General features: G+C 38.9%; 1 protein-coding gene across 1 annotated transcript in view; it reads right to left on the reverse strand.

Moving 5' to 3' along the window:
- LOC136874426 (uncharacterized) overlaps positions 1-27,579 on the reverse strand; it is a 44,951-nt gene that overhangs the window by 3,098 nt on the left and 14,274 nt on the right. The window contains exon 3 of the mRNA XM_067148060.2: positions 17,124-17,235. Within this exon, the coding sequence (XP_067004161.2) occupies positions 17,124-17,235 (112 nt within the window). The remainder of the gene's footprint in view (positions 1-17,123; positions 17,236-27,579) is intronic.

Here is a 27,579-nt window from a genome sequence, read left to right on the forward strand (position 1 = left end):
CAGTACTGCATAGTCTGTAAAATGGTGAATTTCAAGGGGCAGATGTTCTACCTCTGCCATAGATCACCCAAAAGAGATTTGGTTTCTCTGTCATTTTGTAGAAGGGGCTGCCTGCCCGAGGCGGTAAAGGCGTGCTCGGTTCTCCTAGAAGGACATGGGTTCGAATCCCCGTTAGGAAGTCGTAAAAGTTAAGAAATGAGATTTCCACTTTTGGAGGTGCATATGGCCGTGAGGTTCACTCAGCCTACACCAAAAATGAGTACCAGGTCAATTCCTGGGGGCAAAGGCGGCCGGGCGTAGAGCTAACCACTCTACCCCATCACGTGCCGAGGTTAGAATGGTGGAAGCCTTTACCTGCCACTCCTCCAAGGGCCTTCATGGCCTCTATGGAGGTGACTTTGCTTTGCTTTGTCATTTTGTAGAGTAAATTGGAACAATGAAATTGACGTGCTGGCAAACTAAATGTCAAATTTAGATGCCTGCACATGATAGCCTGAGGCCATATAATTTTTAACATCATCATCTAGTACTTTTTGGTACTCCTATTGACAAAATCAAGTTACCTTGCTGGCATTGCTCCTTGTGACATCATGAGAGAGATTACTACAGATAGTAACAGAAGGCTTAAAACAATTCTGCAGCCATCACATCCACACTTTCGATATAAACCCACAGAAGCAAAATTAAATTCCAGAAAGGGCTTTTAAAATCCTTGGAACATCTTGAATGATCTTTGGAGAAAGCTAGAGTCACCAAATGGAAGGAATGGAAAATTGAACTGGATGTAACGAAGGGAATTGCTACCTCCCTGCCACACCAAGGACTGAATGGTCAGGACGTCCTTAAACAAACTTAGATCTGGTGTTGATAGAACCAGAGCACATGTGGAGAAATGGAACTTCCCCAATGATACAGTTTTTCGTGACTGCAATGAACTACAGACAACTGAACATCTGCAATGTTCCCCCATTGAGTTCGTCAGATTTTACGATGGAAGACTTGATACTGTCTAATCCTAATGTCCTTCGAGTGGCTAAGTTCCGGGCAGAATCAATCTAACATCTGTATGGTATGTACTATATTGCTGTATATACTGGGTGGCCTGCCCAACCAACATTAAATTTCTCCTTAAGGTCAATATTGCTCTGCCTAATGCCTGTGTGTCAGCAATGTACATGAGATGTAGAACTAGCAAAGGAAAAATGACTGTGCACAATTTCCCCACCCAGTCCTACTGACCATTGTACAAACATGTGATTTATTGCTCCCTGAAATAACACATACTTGCAATACCGTCAAATTAATAGGTTATGCCGCACGATCTGTAATGGTAGAAAGTTACGTGAACACCGTAAACCATGATTGTAAACTCTGGCACAGATATTAACTTTTGATGTGGAAGAGTTTAGTACTACTCTTCTAGTGAAATTCATGCATGATGTCTTGGTGGCAGAGTCTGTAATTTCCTGGCTGCCTGCGGTAACTGAGTATGGGTAGTGTAGTGGCTCAAATCCAACCTTATGCAATTTTTTATTTGAATGACAGATTGTACCCCACTGTAACGGGGACACAGTGTTCATCCACACCTACCAGATCACATCACAGCACTTATTCATTCATTCACAATGTATTCAAAAGATAAGTACAGTGATACAGTAAGTTGCTAATTTATGGAGAAACAAGATAGAACACATACCGTATGAGTCACAATGCCTGCATCACAAGCAGTTTCCTGGCAGAAGACAGTATGTTCCAAAAACTTGAATGATGATTGTGCACAGTAGGGACACTTGGAAGGGTACCTCCTATTAGAGATGCTCTTATAACATTTGGTTTTTGACACTGTCTGGAACAATCCTCATATTAGTACATGGACACTTGCATGACAGACCACCATCTGTTGCTGTTACACCTCACATGTACCAATGAGCAAGAATGTCCTTACAACATCATGCTGAAATCTGTATAAACCTAGGTAGTCTTCACTCCTTGGAACAAGTAGCTATGTGGTCATATCACATCCACTACAAACAGCAAAAAGAAAAGAAAAAAAGAGAAAAAGAGAAAAAGAAATACTTACTAATTGACTTACTTACTTATCCAGTGCTACAGCCCTGTGTGAGCCTTGGCCTCTTCTACGATAGTCCGCCGTCTACTTCAATCCTGAGCAGCTGGTCTCCATGGGCGGATGTCCATTGCCCTCAGGTTGGCTTCAAATTCATCGCTCCATCTATTACGGGGCCTTCCTTGTCGCCGTCTTTTATCTATTCGAGATTTAACTACTTTTCTTGGCATCCGATCTTCCTCCATTCTTTCCACATGGCCAAGCCATCGCATTCTGTGTGCCTTAGTAAATCTAACTATATCCTCCTGGTCTAATATGTTCTGTATTTCAGCATTCGTCCTTATCCTTCAACCATTCTGGTCTTGAATTGGGCCATATATTCATCTAATAATCTTTCTTTCAAATATTCTTAATTTATTTACATCATCAACTAAAAGGTTCCAGGATTCTGAGCTATATGTCATTACAGGTCTAATTAGGGTCTTATAAATTTTGAATTTTGTAGGTTAGACAATAGATGAGATTTAAATAATGTAAGATTTGCATAATAGGCCCTGTTTCCAGCTATTATTCTATGATGTATCTCCTCACTTATTCTACTATTGTTTGTCAAAAGGTTCCCAAATACTCAAAACTTCATACATTCTCAAAACTATGCCCATTTATTGTCAGATTATCTTGACTTCTTCTGTCCTCTATAACAGTCACATGTATATACTTGGATTTACTGTCATTCACCTTCAATCCCATCCGTTTTCCTGCTTCCTCCATTTCAAGAAACATTTCCTTCAAATATGTATCATTCCTGGCCATTAACACTACATCATCTGCATACGCACAAATTTGTTTAGATTTATATACAATATTTCTGGTATCCATAAAATTTTCAAGGACTTGGTTATTTGCCAGATTAAGCAAAGTAGCTGAGAGTGCATCACCTTGTCTGACTCCTGTATTAAGAGCAAACTCATTTCCAATTCTTCCATCCACCATCACCTTTGCCCTTACTTCTCCTAAAGTGATTCTGAACATCCTAATCAGTTTCTGTGGTATTCCTCTTGTCTCCATATATTCATCTAGCTTATCCTTGTATATACTGTTAAATGCTACAAACAACATATGTAGATCTATATTATGCTCATAGCATTTTTCCATCGTTTGACGTACCACAAATATTTGATCTACTGTGCTCCTATCTCACCTGAAGCCACACTGTGCTTCATCAAATCTCTCTTCAGTATATGGAGTCAGATATTGTAATAGGATATTTGAAAATAGTTTATAGATGATATTCATTAACGTAATTCCCCTATAATTAGTGCATTTGTATTTATTTCCCTTCTTATATATTGGGAAAATTATTTCTGTATTCCACTCAGGTATCCGTTCTTCCTCACAAATCTTAATAATCAATTCATGTACCTCTTGCAGCATTTCTTTGCTACTATTTTTAATCAGTTCGCTTGTTATTCCGTCTTCTCCTGCTGCTTTATGGTTATTTAATTTTTCAATAGCATTTTCTACATCTTTCAATGTGGAGGAATTCATCCATTGTTCTGGCCCACTCTGCTCCATATGCCTTTCACTTTCTTCCACCTCTTCTCTTTCCTTGTTAAGCAGCTCTCAGAAGTATTCGGTCCTTTTTCACTTATTTCCTCTTCATTCTGTAATAGCTTACCTTCTTTATTCTTACAGCCATTCAATCTTGGCTTATACCCCTTCCTGAAATAATTAATTTCATTATAGAATCCTTTGTCCTCTTCTGTAACCTTTGTGACTCTATACTCTCTAGTTTCTTCTTAATCATCTCCCTTTTCTTCTTCTTACTGATGTTATTAGCTTCACATCTGCATTTCTCATAATTTTCCCTATTTGACCTTGTATCTCTCTGTAACATTTTTGCTCTTGCTACATTCTTCCTTCCAATCGCTTCCTCACACTCCATATCAAACCAAATATTTATTTTCTTTTTAGCTATACCCAGTGTTTCTTGTGCCGCATTTTGTATGCACCTTTGAACTTTTGCCCACCTTTCCTCTATTCCAGATACTTGTCCAATCGTCTGTAAAGTGTTATTCATTTTTGACTGGAATTCTTGTTTTCCTTCTGGTTGTTGTAGTTTTTCCACATTCCATTTTCTTTCCATAGGTTGTCTCCTCTGTACTTTTGTCTCACTATTGCTTTTACTAAATAATGATCAGAATCACAGTTTGGCCGTCTGCATGTCCTTACGTCAATAATGGATGTCGCATGCCTCGTAGTCACTAGTACATGATCTATTTGATTTACCACTGTGCTTCCAGGCATCTTCCACGTTCCTTTATGTATTTTCTTGTGATCAAAGCAGGTGCTTTCAATTATAAGAACACTCGTAGTTGCAAACTGTCCCAAGTGATTCTTCATGTAGTGTACATTTCCCTGCTATTGGTCTCATACACTCTTCCTTTCCCACTTTGGCATTAAAATCTCCTAAAATAACAATCATGTCATATCTTGGTCCCTCTTCAATGGTTTGTACTAGCTCATCATAAAACTGTTCCTTCCTTTCCTCATCTGCATCTTCAGTTGGTGCATGTGCTGATATAACAGTTATGTTCCTAAACTTCCCCTTAATCCAAAGCTTACATATTCTATCTGAGATAGGTTCAAATCCTATTACACTCTTCTTCAATTTCCCATGTTCTATAAATCCCATACAGAACTGTCCTGTTCTTTCTTCCGGCCCACTGTAATAGAGGTTATAATCTTTCTTTTCAATACATCCTTGCCCTTTCCATCTTATTTCCTGAATCGCTACTAAGTCGTATCCAAATCTTTTTGTTTCATTTACTATTTCTTGCATTTTTCCCGGTTTCAACATTGTTCTTACATTCCATGTCACCATGTTTATATCTGTTTTCCTTACTCGTGTCATTTTCCTAAGCTTTTGTCGTCTTTGATATCCGTCTGGTTTTCTCGTAGAAGTCTTCTGAACAATGCATTTTTTACAAGGTGAGACCGTTAACCCCACGCTCAACCCTATCCACTGGCTGGGGACATTGATTTTGGGGCATCCTTCTCCTAGACAGGTTGTCTTCACCACGACTAAGGAGTCCCATCTACCTTGTTTTACGTCCTCAACTAATTAACCCCAGTGAGGATGGGTTGCCTCATCTGCCTTTTCCACCATTCTGAAGGAGAGAAAAAGAAATACCAGCCTGGAAACTGAACCTGTTTCCTGGCAGCTTGCCACTGTAATAGCAGCGATGAGTGATTTAGTCACAATAGCTACACAGAGATGGTGGTGATGTTGCTCGTGGCTTTACGTTACACTGACACAAATAGGTCTTATGGCGACAATGGGATAGGAAGGGCCTAGGAGTTGGAAGGAAGTGGCCGTGGCCTTAATTAAGGTACAGCTGCAGCATTTGCTTGGTGTGAAAATAGGAAACCACAGAAAACCATCTTCAGGGCTGCCGACAGTGGGATTCGAACCCACTATCTCCTAGATGCAAGCTCACAGCCATGCGCCCCGAACCGCACAGCCAACTTGCCCGGTAGGTGGTGGTTTCAAGAGGAAGTACAACTGGGTAACCATCCTCTATGAAGACTAATCAGAGAGTAAGAAAGGAAGAGGTCCAATCCTTTGACAAATGAAGGTATCGGCAAAAGAAAGGGGAGGGCCACGAAGGGGGCGAAAATGAAAAATTCCCTAGGGCTCAGAAAGGTAACATCATTGGGACCGGTAAAGAACGAGACTTGACCAATGGTGGTCAGATAGGAAAGATGAAAGTGAGAGGCCTGACACAAAATAGTGGAAGCAATGCTAGACTCAGTTAGGGGAACCATGGTTGACAATTCACAAGTTCAGAGCCCCTGGTCCCTCTATCAGTCACCTCTTACAATGATACCATGGATGTTATTCTACCACTACGGAGAGCATGGCATATGACTAGCACACATACCCCTTACAGAGAGTTACTGGAAGGTAAGCTCTGATCCTTTTAAACATTCTTCATAGTTTATGTCATTGAAATAACATTGGTGCTAATGATTTCATCCATATTCTTAAGCATGAACTCAATTGTATAGTTGAACTAAGATACAAGTATTTTTAGGTTGGCTGTGATATACGAGTCTGTTGGGTTGCATATCTCCAAAAATAATAAGGGGGTGAGCAGACCACCTGGTATATCGATCATCTTGTTCAAAAGTGCAAGAATCCAAAACTTCATAGGTAATACATTTCATATTAATCCGTATTGAAGAGCCATACAGTGTAAAGCAAAAGCTAAAGGTTTCCATCTTCAACAAACAGTATTGAACAGGTGGAAACCTTTAGCCTTTGTTTTACCCTAAATCCAAAACTTGTCAATTTTTACTTATTTCGTTCTTCTTCCACTTTTCTCACACTTGTTGGGTTGCGGGTGCAAACTGTGTTGCACATGTGGATTTGGCCTTGTTTTACGGCTGGAGGCCCTTCCTCACACCAACCTCATATAGAGGGATGTAATCACTAATGCATGTTTCTGTAGTATGTTGTCTGAATATGATGTTTTGTTAAGGGACTAATTCACCTAACTAGTATTAACCACAAAGATAGGGAATACTATTTATTGCACACGACACATACATACACATGGTTACCGCCATTATACATCACTCTTTTGTCTTCACTGTCCGATCAGGCATCACAAACCACAGAGCCCAAATAAAGCATTGATATCCTGCCATTGTCCATCAATTTTTGAAGCCAAAAGCAAATAAACATAACCAAATTTTCATAACATCCACCCACCTTTTAATCACATTATGATTAAAACCACTAAACTCACAACCAAAATAAAACAAAAGCAAAGAAAAAATCAACAAACTGAGACAAGAGGGAATTCGTATCTTCCTCCCACATCTTGTAGTAACCACTCATGGAATAGTTCTGCTAGAGACAGGCACAGCAGGGCTCTTCTGCCACTCAGTAATGGGAGTTGCTTCCAGTGGATAGATGTTCTGCACAGGCCGGTCCAACTCGCCACCATCAGTCTTCACCTTGATCACCCTGACGACATTGTCTTTCCCAGGATATACAGCAACCACTCTGCCTAAAGGCCAATGCCTTCTACGTGCTCCATCACTTCCAAGGATCACTACTTCCCCCACCTTTAACTCTCGATGAGGATTCGTCTGACCTTTCCCCGGTTAAAGTTGTCCTAAGTACTCTGTCCTGAATCTTTGGCATAATTCTGTCCTCAGATGCTGCATATATCTGAATCTGTTTCTGTGGCTTATCTGATCAATGTGATCAATATCGGGCACTCTCACCCTAGGAATATCCTGAAGAAACATTGCTGGAGTCAATGCTAGTAAATCATCACTGTCTTCAGATAAGTAAGTCAATGGTCGGGAATTAATAACTGCTTCAGTGTCCATTAGTACTGTCAATGGTTCCTTGTAATCCAAAGAGGAACGACCTAAGATTCATCGCAACAACTTATTTAACATCTGAACAATACGTTCCCAAAAGCCTCCCCACCATGCAGCCATGGGAGGATTGAATTTCCAAGCAATTCTCAGACAACTAGCCTCTACACTCACTTTTGTCCAGTCAAGATCACGGAACACATTTTCAGCTCCCACAAAATTCCTTCCATTACCACCGTAAATAACATTTGGTCTCCCTCTCTGAGCAATGAATCTTCGTAATGCTTGAAGTAACCCTGGAATAGACAAAGTCTTGATGAGCTCAAAGTGTACAGCTCTGAAAACAGCACACGTGAATATCACTATCCACGCCTTTTCACCCCCTTGGAGATGTAAAGGGCCAGACAAATCCACCCCTACAATCTCAAAAACAGAAGTGTCTCAAATTCGATCCTCTGGCAAAGGTGTGACCTCCATAGTAATTCCTTTCACTTGGTATCTTCTACACTTGACACAGCCAGAAATCACCTTTCTTATGGTTCTTCTACCACTGACGATCCAAAACCGCTCTCGCAAAGTAGAGAGCAGAACTTGCACTCCAGCATGAGGCAATTCCAGATGTTTCTCCATGATCATCATGTGAACTAGCTTATGATTTGCAGGTATCAGAATGGGAGTTAGGAATAATTCTTTATCCTTTCTTCTTATTAACCTCGTCTTGACTCGAAGTAACCCACTTTCATCTTCAAACACATTGAGAGATTTGAGGGACGTCTGCTCCTTTTTTCCAAGCATCTCTTGCATCATCTTCCATAGCCTCCTTTCAGCCATTTTCAATTCTTCCACTTCAAGTTCTTTTGAAGTGTGTCATCCTCTCTTTCCTGCCATGTTGTGGATGAATCGCAAAATCCAAGCTGTCATCCTAACAACTTTTGTATACTTAAAAAAATATTGAAGATACCATTTTTCTTCTGGTTTTGCAGAAACTAAAACAATAGAAAGTCCTTTCTTTTTCTCTTCATTGACCTTTTCTTCATCAGGCATGACATCGTCAAGAGGCCGCTCAGAACTGGGGCATCTCAGCCACTGAGGGCCCTCCCATCATTTCGACATCAGGAGTTTGGTAGCAGCCCCTGGAGGGTAGGTCAGCCGGATTCTTCACTCCACACACATGATTCCAACTATCAGGGCTTGACAACTGTTTAATTTCCTTCACCTAGTTGGCCACAAAAGTTCCCCAGACTTCTTTTCTCGATCCAGCAGAGCGCTGTTGTCGAATCCGTCCAATAATAAGTTGAAAGATCTCCAATTCCTAAACTTGCCTTTACAGAGGAAGCAAGATGAGCTCCAATTGAACAAGCTGAGAGTTCCAGCTGAAAAATAGTAGTTTTCTTCAAAGGTGCTACATGAGATTTCGCTTGTAAGAGTGTTACATTTGAGTTTTGACCATCTTGTGATTGAAGGAATACAACTGCGGCATATGCTACGCCGCTCGCATCGCAAAATGGGTGAAGGCTCCAAGATTTCTGTGTTTCACAAGGTACTATTTGTCTAGGAATTTTAATATCAGACAATACGTTCAGGTTTTGAAACCAATTTTCAAACTTTTTCCTCATTTCGTCCTCCATTTCTTCATCCCAGCTCAATTTCTTCCACCAACTTTCCTGTAACAGCAATTTGGGTACTAGAGAGACAGGACAGGTGAAACCTATGGGGTCAAAGATGCTCTGGGCAGCAGCCAATACATTTCTTCTAGTGATCTTCTCACCAATCTTCGATACGTCAATTTGTTCACATGAAAGAACAGTTCTTGCTTTATTCCATCAAAAACCTAACACCGAAGTTACCTCAGAAACAGATGAATCTCTTTCAGAAGAATTTACCCATGTGTGCTCCCAGTTACGAAAATTGAACTGTGCTCTGCCCAGCAATGCAGTAGATTCTTCCATAAACATAGATAATTCTTCCTCGTTGTCCACAGAAGTGATACAGTTATCAACATAAAAGGAGTTTCTCAACCTTTCAGCTGTCTCTCAGTAGTCTGTGCTATGTTTCAAGTGTAGATCTAACACTGCTTCCAGCAGAAATGGGCTGCAGCTCAGTCCAAATACTACACGGCAGTGACAAAATGCCTTTCATTCACTTCTCTCTAAATCCTTCCACCATAAGAAGTGTAACCAATCTCGGTCATTTTCTTGGACAGATATCTTGAAGGAAAGCCTTCCTAATATCCGAGTTCACCCCTATCCTATTCTTCCGAAACATCAAAAGAAGTGTGGGGATTTGTAGTAGCAAATTAGGTCCTTTCTCGAGGCACTCATTCAATGAAGGCATATCCTTTGACTTGCAGGAACCATCACCTTAGTGGTAGAGTTGTCTTTAAATATTCGTCGGTGTGGTAAATAATAACACTGATCTTTGTTTTCTTCCTCTGGAACCTCTTCAATGATGTGCTCATTTATCCACTCCTGAAACACCTTTCCATATTCCTCAAACTTTCCTTCCTTGATCAACCTGTTCGAAACAGAGATCAATCTCTTTTCTGCTATCTCCTTGTTTTTCCGTAGATACTGATGGCTCTCCAGCCAGGGTAAGGCAACCTCATATCGGCCATTGCCATTAACTTTTACTGTATTTTGAAAGTAGTTACGTGCAGCTTCTTCCATTTCTTCTCTAGATTTGTTTTCCACTGGATCAGATATGCCTATGGTATCCAAGTTCCATCGGTCAGCTATCAAGGCAGATTGAATGAACAGTGAGGCTGTATATAGAGCTAGAGTGCCATTCTCCCCTTCCTTCAGCCTGCCTGTCACAGTCCAGCCAAACGCAGTCTTAACGGCTACCAACCCTGATTCAAGCTTATGCATTTCATCCATCAAAATATTTCTAGCAACATCAGCTCCTAGAAGAACTTCAATGTCAGCTGGATCGGTTGCCACATCTGAGAGCCATATCTTTCTCTCCCTCGTCTCTTTCATCCAGGGCCCAAACTTCAATTTTGGAATTTTCCCACAAATTACTTTCTGGTCAATTAACTGCAACATTGTACTATATGAACCATCACAGCTGCTCACCTCTTCACCGGTCTCAGCACCTCCAAACAACTTATGAATCATCGTCTCTATTTTCAAAGGATTGTAACCCATTTCCTCAGCCGTCTTCTTCAAGACGTAGGATCTCTGGGATCCACTGTCTGTCAATGCTCGGACCTTCTTATGTGTCAGCTTGATACACAATGTTTGAAGAAACACCTCCTTTGTGGCACTCTGAATGTTCATGGAGATATTGCTCTGGTTTTCCCCTCCTTCCCGAGTTCTACGTTCAGGTTTCTCTTCAGCCCCTTTCACATTAAGTTTATGGCACATAATAACAACATGAGGGTTAGTGCACAAGGGGCATCGAATGTGTGCCTTGCAATTCTTGGCTCTGTGCCCTAACTTCAGACATGAAAAACAGCAGTTATCTTTGGTTAGCTTATTACACTTTACTTCCAAGCTCATTTGTTGAGCAAGGTGACATTCCTTACTCTCATGTGGTTTGCTGCAAAACACACACTTTCGCTTCTTGCCATCAAATTTCGCAGAGAACAATGAACTCACAGTTGGTAGCGATGTATCTTCAAAAATTTTCCCTCTTCCCTTCTCTTGTTTTTTCCTATCGGCTAAAATGAAACCTGCCTGCGCAAAGGTAATCCTTTCTTCTCCCTCCACTTCACATTTGAGGAAATTAAGAAGAGTCTCCAGTTTATATGTGGACTGATAAAATCTTCATTCCCTGGTGATTGATTTCTGAGCCATACCCTTAAAACATCTTCAGGTAAGCATGATTCTACAAGGGGGAACAACATTGACCCATATTTATCCCTGGTTACACTTATTGATTCTAATGCTCTTAACTTGCTCTCTAGTGTATCATACAAAGCGGCTATCCTCGATTTATCTTTCTTATGGGACACATTCGAGATGATTAACTCAATAAGCTCCCTAACGTAATACTCAGTCAAAAGTCTTTACGTCCAAACCATTCCTTCATACACTCTATAAACTTGGGATAGTTTTCAGCAGTGGCAGGGAAGCTATTTACCAGTTTTCTGGCTCAACTGTCAGATCTGGTACACTGAATCAGATACTGAAATTTATCTTCAGATTCTATATTACGATCATCATGGATTCTTTTAACATGCTCCAGAATCCAAGCCAATCCTTTATTTCCCCCACAAACTTGGCCAGTTCCAACTTAGGTAGTTTTAAATTCTTTTTAGCTGTAGATGAAATATCCAATCTGTGATCTCTAACTATGCCTACATTTTCAGTACATAAATTTGTCATTTTTAACTTAACTTCATCCAAATTTTCTCTATATGTTTCAATTGTCTCGAACTCACGGTTATAAACATTGTCCTCTTGTTCTAATGTTAGTTCTAATATATTTTCATCTAGTGGGGAAAGTTCGGCACTTAACCTCTCCAATTTCATGAGCATATTCTGTGCCGATTCCAGCTCAACCACTTCACTAGTTAAACTTCGCATTAGTTTGTTATACACCTTTGTAAACGATGCCCGAATTGGTTTACGTTGTTTCACTAACCTTTCCATGGTCATGTGCCAGTATTTTTCACTGACAAAAGAAATCTTACGTACAGTACCCTATCGCAACTTTTCTTACTTTACGCATTATTATCACGTCGGGGTCATAATATTGTTTCGTTGAGGGACTAATTCACCAAACTAGTATTAACCACAAAGATAGGGAATACTATTTATTGCGCACGACACAAACGTACATACACATGGCTACCGCCATTATACATCACTCTTTTGTCTTCACTGTCCCATCAGGCATCACAAACCACAGAGCCCAAGTAAAGCATTGATCTCCTGCCATTGTCCACCAATTTTTGAGGCCAGGAGCAAATAAACAAAACCAAATTTTCATAACATATGAAGAGGAAAGTGTTAGGACAAACATTAAGATCCAGTCCTCGAGCAAGAAGAATTAATCAGACGTGATGCAAATTCCCGACCCAGACGGGAGTCAAACCCAGGACCCTCTGAACTGAAGGCCTCAATGCTGACCATTCAGCCAAAGAATCGAACAGTTATTTATATCATTCTCCTCCATTTTTCAAGCTCTGTCTGATTAAGGGCTGCAATAAGTCTTATCACTAATCAAAACTAACCTAAACTGAAACCACAATGGTCATGTTGAACTTTACACAACTGCATCTTTTTAAATTATAGTAGTTTTGAACAGAAATAATATGCTTTGTGTTGTTTTTCTACAGTAGCTCACAAGGATAAAAGAATAATAATCTACAAAGAATGTCTGATTTTATAGACACACGTAAACTTACAATCTCATATAACTCACAACTAGCTTTTTAGAGATGAGGAGCAAAACATATTTTTAAGCTGTGCAAGAAATATGTAAGAAACAAGAGTAATGATCTGGCCTCCTCAGACGCCTGATTTATTACCCATTGAGTTGTTGTGGGATGAACTCAACAATAAGGCAAAACAATCTTCTGTCAACAGTTGTGAAGATCTCAGGCAATGCCTTTTGCAAGCATGGGGAACTATAAGCATAAAGATGTTGGATAAACTAACCAGAAGAATGTCATCTACCGGTACTTATTGTGGAGTACCGATTATCAGAGCAAAAGGAGGACAGATAGACGAGCACAGAGTTTGAACAATGTAGTTCTAAAAGACATTGTTTTCCATTATTTAAAGCATAAATTGCTTTGTAGTGTGTCAGTTTGTGTTTAATGGATGCTTATGTTTGTATTTTGGTTTAAAATATAAGTTATGCTATTTGAAATATCACTAATCTGCCGGCTAATAAATAACAAAAACTGGGGTATTTTTAAGGTGAGTTTAAACTTTTCGATGCTAGTGTTTGTTTGTGTGTGCGCGTTTGTTTGTTTGTTTGTTTGTTTGTTTTTACTCAAAGTAAATACCTATTTATGTAACTATTTTGTAACCCTAGTTTGCGACTATCCAGCTAGCAATAACCTAACCTCTGTACCGATAAATGGTTGAGTAATGTTTGTCTTTCATCAACTTGGCATTCTTTTAAACCTTTTTAACATTATTTTATTAATGAAGGTTTTTGTCTGTTTTACTCAGTTCTGAAAATCTGCCTTTTATTCACATTTTCAATAATTCTGCATACAGATTACCAGTATTAATGCCTGTGTATTTATAATCTATATCATTAGTACAGTATTTATTTTATTGCATGTACCATAGGTTTATCTTGCTGGCCCTGTGGTGTAGATGTAATGTGCCTGTCTCTTACCTGGAGGCCCCAGGTTTGATTTCCGGCCAGGTCAGGATCTGAGGGCTGGTTCAAGTTCATTTAGCCTGTGTAATTATAACTGAGGAGCGATCTGACGGTGAGATAGCAGACGCAGTTTAGAAAGCCAAGAATAACGGCGAAGAAGATTTGTTGTGCCGACCACACATCATCTCATAATCTGCGGCCTTTGACTGATCAGTGGTTGCTTGGTAGGCCATGGCCCTTTGGGGCTCTTGCACCATGGGGTTTAGTTTTGGTCTGTAGGTTTATCTTCTATTGTCTTGTAGTACTTCTGATTTGAATAAATATTATTATTACCGGTATTCTTTTTCTTTCTTTCTTTCTTTCTTTCTTTCTTTCTTTCTTTCTTTCTTTCTTTATTCAGTTTTGGCTTACCAATACTTTGGACAATCTTCATCATTTTGGTGAGGTTCCTCTTCCTCTCCACTGATCAGATGTTCTTGGTCTTTATATATATATATATTTTTTTCTTTTTTTTTTTCTGGAACCCCTTGAATTTATCAATTATAGCTTGAAACATACAGTATCTCTGTTCCAGATCTCTTTAGGATTTATGCCATCTTCCTCCATGTCCTTTCCCATTTCTTTTACCCATTCTGTAGTTTTTTAAATACATCTAAAAATGATGGGAGACACTTTAAAAATCCTAAGATGTATAGTTTTACAGTGTTTATATATGTTTCTAATAACTGTTAACCTCTGCATCAATTCCTTATCAGAGATTCCAACTGTTATGACAAACTACGCTTAACGTCACGCAGATCACTCTCACCATTATAAGAATCCAACAAATAAATGGACAATGGTTTACTGCTTTCATCCTTAACGAAAATATAAACCCAAGATTTCTGTTTCATCTTTATACTTCGGGGTTTTGTGCTTCAGTTATTTTGACATTGTATTGATTATGGTTCTTATGTTATGGTTGAGGATGACCTCACAACATAGAGGTTGAAACTAGTCCCATTAATGAATACTCTATGAATAAAAGATAGTTATATCATCTAAAGTGTATTGAATAGGTGGACCCACTCCTACTTTATTAACTTGTGATCAATTGTCAATATGGATCAAAATGAAATTCATTATATATGGCTGAGTGGACCTCAAACCAGCCCTCAGATCCAGGTAAAAATCCCTGACCTGGCTAGGAATCGAATCAGGGCCTTTGTGTAAGAGGCAGGCATGCTACCCCAATGCCATACAGCTGGCAAATTTAAAATATTGTTACGTGCCAGCTCCATGGTAGCTCCTTTTGGTACTTCCAGGAAGGGGCCGGTGACTCAGACGATGTGGAATCTCCCAACTGGCTTGTGGGGTGGGGCCAGTCTTTCCATGTATTGTTCTCGGCGGCTGGTTTACCTGTGAGTCTCTTGGAGATTCAACGGGAATGTTCTGGCTCTAGTGACATTGTGAAATTTCTGGGCCAAATCACGCAAGTTATAAAGGAGGCTAGATGTGGACAATCAGTCAGAGTTTGGCTCGGAGTCAGTGCTTGACTCTGTGTAAGACTCAATGTGTTGGGGTTCGGTGGCTGAGCTGAGGGCAACAGAGGTATTGGCTGTCGCTATTGTCCCACCGAGGTCTGAACCAGGCGCTGTTGTTGTGGTGTCAGAGAGACCAGTGTGTAGGTGAAGACGACAGAAAGAAAGACTGTACTGTGTGATTCTGTGGACTGAGGATCGCCGTGAGCCAGCGAGGAAACACGCTATGTTGAGTGCAAGAATAAATGGACCTGTGTTAATGTTCGCTGTCGTGAGTATCGTCCTTTTGTTGAACACTGTTGAGCTGTTTAGTTGTTCACTGCATGGGACTGTGTGAAGTGTGGAGTCGAACCAACGAACAGTCGTTGTGTGTTGTATAGCCAGTGTACAAATCCAGCTGCCTACGCACATTGGCTGTAGGAGGTGACTGGACTTGGGGGAAAGTGAATGTAAGGATTAGTGTCCCAGGTAAAGGAACGGGCTGAACCCTTGCTGCTCCATAAAGTAGAGAGATTTGTAAATAGACTGGTATTTAGTAGTGTGGCCATTCATAACTGGTTAGAATTGCTCGTGTGTACATGTGTGTGTGTTTGTGTGTGCGCGTGCGTGTGTGTGCATTTATTAGGTCACCCTGAAATAAATTAGAGTAATGAAACAGATGGAGTTTTATTCGTAACAATATACAGTCACATAAATTTCTCCTTTTAAAGACAAACAGCAAATATTCAGAAAGAGAGCTTTAATTTGCAATCATTTCAATTAGGACTGATAGCTGTTTCTTTGGATGAGCTGATGCAAAAGTTGCTGCTCCATATTAATACACTAGTGCCCAAAATTAAAGCAACATACAAACACACAAAGTGAATGAACATAATGAGTATAAATCATAAAGTAAGCACACTAATACCATTTTTCAATCAAGTAACAAAAAAAACAAAAAAAATCTTGTTTCCAAATGTAGTCACTCACACACTGGCAAAATGGAATGCATTTTGAGTTATTAACTCCGATGCTTCCTGTAGCGCAGCCCATAACTCCAGGAGCATAAGTGGTGGATGTTGTCCTGGTCTACAGATTACAGTTTTGGATTCTACAAACTGCTGGCACATTCAAGAAATAATTAAACAATGCTCATTAAGCCATCTGACCATATCAGCACGAGACTTTCTCTTTCTTTGCTATTGGTTTAACATCGCACTAACACATTGAAGGTTTTCGGCGACTGAAGGATGGAAAAGGGCTAGGATTGGGAAGGTGGCAGCCGTGGCCTTAATTAAGGTGTGAAAATGAGAAACCCTGGAAAACCATCTTCAGGGCTGCCGACGGTAGGATTCGTACCCACCAACTCCCGAAGCAAGCTCACAGCTGCGCTACCCTAACCACATGGCCAGCTCACTCGGTCAACATGAGACTGTCCAGCTTCCATTCTTCCTATCACCCTCCACTGTAGGGCATCTTCCAGGAGTTTTGTCTGTGCCAAAGTGCAATGTTAACACAGTGCCAGTTATGTTGGACTGATTAAACAATCAACCTTGTGGTAGGCGCATAGAAAACTGTTGTAGTCATAGTTTTAAGGTGACAGTAGTGCTATCCATCATTTGGAATATAATTGTATGGTCATGTGTTTACTTTGTATAGACAATTGTTTACATTTGAATGCCATTTGGTATGATTGAACAGTGAATTGGACACAGGAGACATTTATCTTGGTTGCTTTAATTTTAGACAACACATAGAAAAGATCAGAACTTGGATAGGAACACAAATTAGGGTAAACACAAAGTCAATATGTTCCTATTTTTCTACATTACTTTATTCATCCTTTCCATGACTTATTCTATGAAGTGGCCTCTGACCTTATCATGGACTCCTAGCTTGCACGTCTGGTCCACTGGCATACTGCGACATTCAAAACAAGTAAGATATACTCCATCAGTAACCTGAGGCTTTAGACGGATATTGCATGTCCTGCAATAGCAAGAATATGTTTTAATTAAAAGATATTAATTAACTTCCATTATCCTTCAAATAAACTGGTTTGTCAGACTGTTTCTGAACCATATGGTTTACAGCATTTTAAAATCCAAAATTAAGCATTTTTAATTTTAAAACTAGTATTTTGTAACATTTAAGATTTACCAATTTTGTATTTTGCTGCAAACTATTCAAAAATAGCTTATCAAAATGATGAAGTAATACAGTGAAACCTCGTTAGTGTGTTCCTCATTAACACATTTTCCTGCTTAGCATGTCGTAAATTCGAAGTCTCGATTCTCATTGTATTAAATCTATAGAAGAATGCCTCTCTTACCGTGTCAAAAGTTTTGCTATTACCGCTTAGTATGATCACATTTTTCCTAGCCCTGAAAATGTTCTTTATCATACCTTGTGAAAGAAATGTGATATCCAGCTCAGGTAAGAGCCATCGCTACAGTTGTGTGATTACTGGTAAAGGTCTTGAATTCCTGAACTTCTCAGGATAAGTGGCATCTTTGGGGAGCAAGCCGTTAGCCTCAGGAATGTTCAATTTTGTTTGCCGGTTAGCTGCAAGATTGCTGAATAACACATTGAGCCTATTTGTGCTTGTATTTCACATCCCATTCAGAAGTTAGATATTTATTTTGTGTTGAGTGGCACAGTGAAGTGTAGCAAATATTTACCGCATAATACAGTAGCTTATATCTAGATTAGGAACATAATCATATGAAATCGACTAGCGTGGTGCATATTTGTCTTGTAATAGCCTAGTTGTGGATATGGAAAAAGTCGTGAAATTCCTTGCTAATGAAGACAAAATTAAAACTCATCAGAAAATGGACAGGTGTCCGCATCTTAAAGTGTGCAGAGGTCGCGAATGTTGAACTCGCACCTTTGAGTTTTGACTCGATCATTCGAGTTGATCGAAGTTTATTCAAAATGGTGGCCAAAGTCATTCCTTCTGGTTGCACATGGTTGAGTGTAACCTCCAATTCATCGTCTAAGAGTGTGACCAGAAAATAATATTTAATAACCCACTACTCCGAAATAAAAGTCTTCTACTAACGTTTGTTTTAGAAAGAGTGTGATCTGCATTAAGACTGATATTTTTATTGGCCCCCATGCATATGATTTTATATTTGTTGTTTGGTGTTTTTCACACATTTCAGTGCACTTGTTATTTTATAATCCCCAGCGGAAAAAGTTTTCATATTTGTTCTCTCGTGTTTTTCACACCTTTTAATACTTTCCTTTCATCTTTAGAAATGATAGATATAGTTTTCACTGTATCCGTGGATACAAAACGTAAAATGTCTCATGTCAGAAAAAAATTTTATTTGTTTTTTTCCATATCCCTGTTGGATACCGTAGTTTTTATTTGTATATTCATTAGTATGTTTTCCCGCTAGACACGTTCTTTTTTGTTGTCCCCTGCATTAACAAGGTTTTACTGTATAAGCTATTTTATTTTAGTGGTTTAATATTGCACTGATTTATCAAAAGATTTGGCAGCATAAAGATGGGAAGGTAGCGGATGTGGCCTTAATTATTGTACAGCCCTAGCATTTGCCTGGTGTGACAATTGGAAACTATGGAAAATCATATTCAATGCTGTCGATGGTGGGTGCATAGAATTATCTATTATTTTAAAGTACAACTAAATTAGGGGTGTCATGTTTAAAACTAATGAAGTATAAATTAAAGGTAAAGGATCAAAAGTTTTAAAAATAAACTTGTTAAATGGAAAAATTAATCATAAGAAATAAGAAAGCAAATATATGTATTTAGTTAAATTCAAAAGTTAATTAAAATTAAAACTAGAAAAGTACGTACAGTAACAATGAAATAGCAAAGTTACAGTTCAAAACGTGGGAGCAGTATTTCATAACTGTGGGAAAATGTTGACTTAATATTTCCATCTGTGTTGCTTGTATTTTGCTGCCATCTGGGGTCTGGTTTGCGAATGATGACTGTACAGTTCTTAGTCCACACGTTACAGAGTTTACGGAGCTCCACTGCTGCACAAAGTATTCTCAACCAGCAGGTCATCAGATCATCCCTTTTTAGTTTCCTCTTGCTATCTAACAGTCTTCTGCTGTCTCTGTATGAAATAAATCTATTATTCTGCAGATCAACGATGAAATATCGGCTAATTGAATATTTGCTCCTAATTTTCATGCAACATTGATTATAAGATGGTTTGTGTCTTCCCCTGATTAAAGCCTCAGTTCAGCACTTTAACATATGTAATATCTTGCTACACATGAATGATGCTCATTTGCACTTTCTCAGAAATCTTTCAGCGGAAAAGACTTCAGCCCTATCTAACCTAAACAACTTACAAACCAAAGCCATTGATTGGACTGAGAGAGACGTACAGAATGAATACACCCCATCCTACCATTCCTCTCCTATCTCTACAATACACACTCCAGTTCCATGAGAAAATTTCTGCATCCATTTCTCAGTCATGATTCAAGTTCTATTACAATATTTGGTAAGTATATGTCTAATAAATTACTTATTTCTATTCTTTTCTTTACAGTAAACTTCTACAGTTCAACACTAACATTTTTTTGTCATCCTTACTTGACTTCCAGATCTCTGTACCCTCATCACCGCTTCCTAGACCACCCAGTTTCCCCTTATAACCCTTCTAAACAAATTTCCTAACTTACACGTACTACTGGCGTTTAAGTGAAGGCCATCTGAGCGCAGATCCCTATCTCCTACCCACCCACTAGGATCTAGAAATCTCACTCTCAGTCTCCTCATGTCAGTATCTGGCAACTTTTGTAAGAAAACCAACTGTATATTTACCACCTACAGCTGTTCCAAATCCTGGCACCGGCAGATTTTTCTGTACGACTAACGTTCTGCCAGTGATTCCTCCAATAGTGTGTTCCCATGGCCACATTTTCGAGCATTGGTATTATAGGGTCCGATGATGTAACATTCACACACGATTGCATTCACACCTTCCATAACCAGCGTGTATGGGCAGATATCAGTCCGCATGGTACTGTTGAAGGGGTTCTCCATCAACATCTCAACATCTGGGCTGGCATCCTTGGTAAGTGCTTACTGGGACTCTATGTACTTCCCAACCGCCTGACAGGGGAGGCCTACAGGCCATTCTTTTACACCACATTACCTATTCTCTTAGAAGATGTGCCACTACAAATACGATGGAAGATCTACTTCATGTACGACGGCATCCCTGCAAGTTTTAGTCCAATATCCATGATCACCTTAAACCTTTGGGCTCCAATTAATTTCACGCCTGTATCTTGTACTGGTCCAATTTAACGTTAGGCAGATATGGGAAGGAAATACTCATGTACGTAAAATGCTGAATTTGTACATTAAAAACATGACCTGCACATTTCTTTATTATCCATCATGTTAACAAAATTATCAGCAATATCTTGTGAAAGTGTGATACTTCCAGAGGCATTTGTTTGAGTGCAATCCTGGGTTCTCTGGAGAGATCTTGCAAAAAATGGTGTCTCATTTCTGCCATTGCTGCCTCCTTTCACTTTCCTTTCACAGTCCTCACAGTAGATTTTTTGGCCTCACAAGGAAATGGAAAGGAATGTGATAGTAGCAGGAGATCTCAATTTACCAAATGTCAATTGGGAAGGTAATGCAAATGACAGGAAGCATGACCAACAAATGGAAAATAAGTTAACATGGGAAGGACAGCTGATTCAGAAAGTGATGGAACCAACTAGAGGGAAGAATATACTGGATGTGGTGCTGGTAAAACCAGGTGAGCTCTATAGAGAAACCGAAGTAATAGATGGTATTACTGATTACGAAGCTGTCTTTGTCGAAAGTAACTATGATTGGTGGAAAATGATAAATAAAAATGTAAACAGACTCTGGGATGGGTTTAAAGCAATTGTTGAGGAATATGAAAACAGGTTTGTACCTTTTGTGACTCCTAGTTCCAGCATGTCTTTGGTCACTTCTGTGAGCCATAGTGTGTTTGTTGTTCCTGTAAAGAATCCTATTAGTCAGTCTGGTTGGATTCATCCTTGAGATATGACCGTAACATCTCTTCCTGGCCATGTCTTATTCCATTATACCCTGTACAACTCCTAGTTGGGTCGTCTTCTTTATTTGCCCTCTTTGACTGGTCCCAGTATCTTCCATAGTATCTTTCTCTCCTGAACCTCCACTTTGTCCGTCAGTCCTTTTCTGTCAAGTATCAGACACTCAGTGGTATACAGGGCTTCTGGACAGATAATTGGTAGTGTAGAGTTTGGTACTGCAAGAGAGATACTTCTTATTGTAAGTGTTCTTGGTTAGATGGTATATCAGCTCTAGTTTGCTCATCTGGATTGTTAGTTCTGCTCCTTCTGAGAGACTGAGTTCCAGTCATTCTCCACGGTACTTTAACTTGTTGACTACCTCAGTTTTGTCAAATTCACAGGGGTCATCATGTTGGTGATCTAGTGACACTTGTAATTCCACCTTGGCACCCTGGTGTCTGAGTGTACTTAGCTGCTTCACTGATGAGCTTGCCAGAAGTGCCAAGTCATCTGTAGGTGCCAGACAATCCACTGTTAGACCCTCTCATTCGTGTCCCAAGTAAATCCCACTAGGAAATTTCTGTTTATCCAGCTCCTTCCACCACTCTCCAATGACCTATAATGCACAGTTGAAGAGGAGAGGAGAGAGCCCATTCCCCTGTTTAACTCCTTTCTTTATCTCAGAGTTTTCTGAGCATGTTCCTCTGAACTCTATTCATGATCTGATGTTACACAAAGTCTGTTGGATAAGGCATCTTCTGGTCTGATCCCATTTCCTGTAGAATTTTTATAAGGGTAGATCTGTCAACTAAGACATATGCTTTCTTAAAATTGGTGAAGTTAACTACGTACTTCTTGCCCACTATCTTAACTTACCTTAATACTGCCTTCAGGTTGAGGATCTATTCAGCAAAAGAGCAACCTTTTCTGAATCCTCCCTGGTATTTTCCTAGTTGTGGTTTGGCTCTGTTCAAAAAGGCCTTGGACAATACCTCATCTCTCTCTCTCTCTCTCTCCAGTCTTTCCACTCATGACTGAGTATCATGACCCAAGAACTTTTTTTTTTTTTTTTTTTTTTAATAAGTAATTCTCCATGGTAAGTCCATGATCTCTCTTACTTGATCAACCTATCTTTTGCGACCCATCCTCGTGACCTTGTGCCAGAAACTTTTCCTTTGACAATTAATTTTTCCAGGTTGTTATTCTCTCTTCTCATAATGTGACCAAAGAATTGCAGGATTCTCTGGTACACAACTTGGCATAGACTCGCTTGTATTACAATTTCCCAGATGACCGAATCATTTGTTCGCCTAGCTGTCCATGATATTCGCAACATCCTTCTCCAACACCATATTTCAAAGGTGTTGATTCAGTTCCTTTCTTTAACTTCTTTAACTTTGTGTTCACCATTCCCCATCCAGCACACGACTGCACCTGAGCTCGCCTCCACCTTCCTTTTATACCCGAGCAAGGCTCGCGTGTAGGTGGGGAAAGCACAGGCGCAGCCGTGAGCTGGCGAGGAGAACGGTGGTGGTCCTTCAGTGAAGTTGTTGGACCACTGTGCTTTATTATTCAAATTATTACATACATTAGAATATCAATACAAACAGACACATCCATACAAAGAAGGTTATCAAATATACAATTAGGAAAATTACAACTGAACAACTAAAGGAGTTCTTGATTAATAAATTTCATGATGTTCCGTATTGATATCTATAGTATGTCATAGAAAGAAAGAGATCCACCTTATCAATACTAAATTTAATGTTTTTTTAAAACAGGACCGGTTTCGACTTATCACAATGTCTATCAAACATGACATGTTTATTTGTAAGATACAACTGTTAAAACATGTATTCTAATGTGTATGTAAATGACAGCTGAGGATGACTTGTGATAAGTCAAAACCGGTCCTGTTTTAAAAAAACATTAATAAATTTAGTATTGATAAGGTGGATCTCTTTCTTTCTATGACAACTAAAGGAGTTGGCACCGGACGACGTCGACACCTGCATCTCGGTTGGTGTGGTGTCTGTTGTGGTTGTCTGTGCCGAACAGAAGGTGGTGATGGCGGTGGTAGGCCTGTTAGCCACCTGGTCACCGGGGCCAGGCTGGACACCAGGGTGGACAAGTTGGTCCTGGTGATGGTCACGGCTTCCTCCTGTCGACCGTGCTGGTTCACTTCGCTGCGCCTCCCTGAGCTCCGTGGCCTCTTCCACGAGACCTCCCGCGGGTGACCGGGGTCGGTCGCGGCACTGGTTGAAACGAAAACCCCTCCGGGGTCCAGGCAATAGTTTCCGATGTGGCCGCATCCAGTTGAATGGCAGCTTGCCACCCTTTGTTCACTGCGACGTATAACAGGTTCGCGCGGGTGGCGAAGTAGCTGCGCTGTGCCTCATCCAGGTGGTCCCAGGCACTGAGCCCCCACAGGATGGTTTCGATGTCGTGTTTGTCGCGGCCTGCTGACGTCACTAGAAGCTGCTGCTGAAGAGTTGTGGCAAGTTGAAGTACCCGGGCTGGATCGGGGTTGACCCAACTTGATGTGTAGTCGGCTGGCCGAAAGATTGCGCCATACTGATGGTTGCTGTTGTGGAGTCACTGGTCGCTGAAGGTTATCCTGCACTGTTTCATTCATTTCTGGATAACTATCCGTTTCCAGAGTAGTCACTTGCTGTGTGAGGGCTGTCTGGTTTAAGGCTAAGGCATCTAGTTTCTGCTGGATGGTTTGCAGATGTTGTATGATGGGTAAGTCCGGTTGCGCTGTAGCCATATGCAAGCTATGAGAAGCTTCGTCAGCAAGACGGTCAGTCGAAGTATCATGAGATGAGGGTTGTGATGTGCTTTTCTGTCTTCTTGTCTTAATCTCGGGAAATGTCTCTGGAATAGTCTTCTGCTGCGGCATGCCCTCCGATGCGAGACTTGCCCCCGGGAAGAGAGGTCCGGTAGGCGACGAGGAAATTCGAGTAGAGAGTTGTTCACCATTCCCCGTCCAGCATACGACTGAATATATCATGAGGCATGCCCTTGACAGTTGGGAAGGAGAATTTTCAATTGGTGGGAAGAGAATTAATAACCTCCGTTTTAGGGACGACACCACACTTGTAGCCAGCAGTGTACAGGAGCTTGTCGAAATAATGGATCGTGTACAACAGGAAAATCACAATCTTGGTATGGAAATTAACTGGAGCGAGAAAAAATAATGATTGTCAACAATGGTGCAGAGATTCAGCTGCTACAACACCTGAACAATCTCCAAAGAGTCTGTCAGTTTCATTATCTTGGTTCAATAATCTAGGATACAAGTAGCTGTGAAAAAGCAATCAAACATCGCATCATTCTCAGATGTACAGCTATGGCAAAATTAAAGATCTGGCAAGATACAGCAATATCTATGAATACAAAGAAAAGATTAGTCCATTCACTTGTGTTCTCGATCTTCCTATCTGGATGCAAAACTTGGACTATAAAAGTTTCATCAACAAGTTTGTTCATGAACAATATTCTCGTATGGACAATGTAAAATTAATGCCAATACATTTGCATAAATGTTACTCCAGCAACAACGAGAACAAATTAAATGTCTATAACATAGACAATTATCAACTGCAGAAAATTGTCAATATAGTTAACAAAGTTTTAACGATAATCATACAAGTTAAACAACATTGAATCAATACAATTAGCCAGATCTCAAAAGTTTTTTTTATTTTTTAAAATAATTTTAAAGGATGTTCACCAGATGAGTTTCGTCAATAAAATGTTAGACTTAGATAGATTTTAGACAAATATATTTTAACTTAAAGACATAATTTTATTGTTATATGACTTTTAAAATATTATAAGATTTGTCAATCAGGTTTATAGGCATAATCTTAATCCAAAAGAATTGTTTCATGATCTTATATAACCTTAAGTAAATAATAATTGGCTAATGATGCTCACGAAAAAGGAGCAAAACATGTACCATATCAACATCTTCATAAATATGTAAGTTTATATTACGTTTTTATTGTATTGAATAGGTGGTAATTAACAAAATTATAAGAATTTGTATCACAAGTAGATCTTCAATACAGACAAAGAAAATGAAATTTATAACCTGCAATGTAATGGCCAACCAGGCTAATAATAACATTAAGAACAGATTCATTAATCTTAAGGTTAAAATTAGTAAGATCGCGAAAGAATGCTTAAGAATTCTTAAAATCCAAACTAGTACCAAAGTTTTTGAAATCTGTACAAAGACGAAACTTATCTATGCCAAATTTAGTAGACACTCAAAACAAAGTAAACAAAATCTGGCTAAAGAGCGAGATAAAAACACATTACAGAAAAAAGTCGTTTTTAAACTTACAACTTTATCGTACACACTTATAAATCTCTGAGCTTTTAACCCCGTTAGAATGGCAATCAGTACAATATTTTACTAATGAGAAACTCGTTGGTATATTAGAAAAGAAACAAAAAACTCTAGAAAACAAAATATCACATTTAAGAGAGAACAAAACAAAATCCGAAAAACGTAATACAAGAATAAAACAGACTAACTCAGACCTTAAAAACATCCCAACCACTGTAAATTTGTCAGATATCACCTTTACGGATAGTGAAATGAGCTTACTGATTAAAGGATCAAAATTTAATTGGCCTAACCATCATCAAATAGAAGACGTAATAACCACTGTAGTTGAAGTAGAATCTAATATACGAAAATTGCCTTTAGAATCGTGATACAAGATTCGAGGTTAAAAAGAAACTTGCAACTTTAGTAAAAGAAATAAATAACAAGTTAAATCCCAACCTCACTAAACAAATCAAAGAATTAAAGACTAAAATCAACGAAAGCGATATAATAGTAACCAAAGCTGATAAAGGGGAAACTACAGTTATTTTAAATAAGCATGATTACATGAAGAAAACAGAAGAATTTTTTTCAAATGTAGCCTATTCGATAATACAGAAAGATCCTACAGTCAAAATTCAACGGAATCTAAAGAAATTGCTTAAAAATTTGTCTTTCCTCTTTAATGAACTGGAGTATCAGAAGCTGATAAATATGAATCCCAAGATTCATTCATTCATTCATTCATTCATTTATTTCAATTAATTCCAACGAGCCTGCAGGCTCATACATAGGAATTGTACAGGACATTACATACTGGCGGGCACTTACACATCAAAATATAGTTTGTGTATAAAAGATAATTAGTAAATGGTTGAACATATAAACACATACAATATATAAAATATGTGCATCATCAATATGAGGATTACAGAGAATTATTTCTGACTGTATTTAAAGTTGCAAAGGTACAAGAATGGATTGTGGAGTATTTTCATTTACATAAGAGTTGCTGAAGTACCGACAGCCAGAGCCATGCCCAAAGTCCATAAAGCTAATATACCTATGCGACCTATAATCAACTGCATCAATTGCCCAACGTATAAGACTTCAAAATTTATACATCATTTTTTTTAAAAACACTATAAATTTTACAATAATTCTACAATCAATAATTCAATAGAATTCTGTGATAAGCTTAATAAATTCAAACTGCAACCACATCATAAAATGTGTTCATATGATATAACTAACATGTACCCTTGCATACCGATCAATGAAACCATTAATATAATCAAACTAAATTTATTCAGTCATAGCAAATTAAGTAGGTGTGAAATAGAAGAATTCATAAATGTATTGAGATTTGTTTTAAATAATAATTACTTTACATTTAATAAAAAGATATATCATCAAATGTGCTTGGGAATGGGTGACCCTGCATCAGGTATACTAGCTAACATTTATATGGATCATTTGGAACATGTTAAAATTTTGAATAACATAGATGGCTGAGATACGTGGATGACACGTTTGTTATAATAGACATTAAACTGAATAATAGTGATAATATTTTGGATTTTTAAAATAAATTAGTGAGTAACATAAAATTCACTAAAGAAGATGAAAGGAACAATTCGCTAAGATTTCTAGATATAAATGTAAAGAGAGCAGGAAATAAATTTGATTTCCAGATTTATAGAAAACCGGCGTTTACTCCAATAACAATTAAAAATGAGTCATTCCACCCCAATTCTCATTTTTAAGTTTGGTTTATAGAGCCCTAAAAATTCCACTAACAAGTAAGAGTTTAAAGAAAGAACTTAATTTCATAAAGGACCCGGAACTCAATAACGATTATAAAATAGAAATGGTTAACAAGATCATTAATAAGGTGAAAATAAAATTGGCCACTAGTCTTATACCAGATAAAAAGAAGAAATCCAACTTTGC

Source organism: Anabrus simplex, chromosome 5 (assembly GCF_040414725.1).
Source record: "Anabrus simplex isolate iqAnaSimp1 chromosome 5, ASM4041472v1, whole genome shotgun sequence".
In the NCBI taxonomy this organism is placed as follows: domain Eukaryota; kingdom Metazoa; phylum Arthropoda; class Insecta; order Orthoptera; family Tettigoniidae; genus Anabrus; species Anabrus simplex.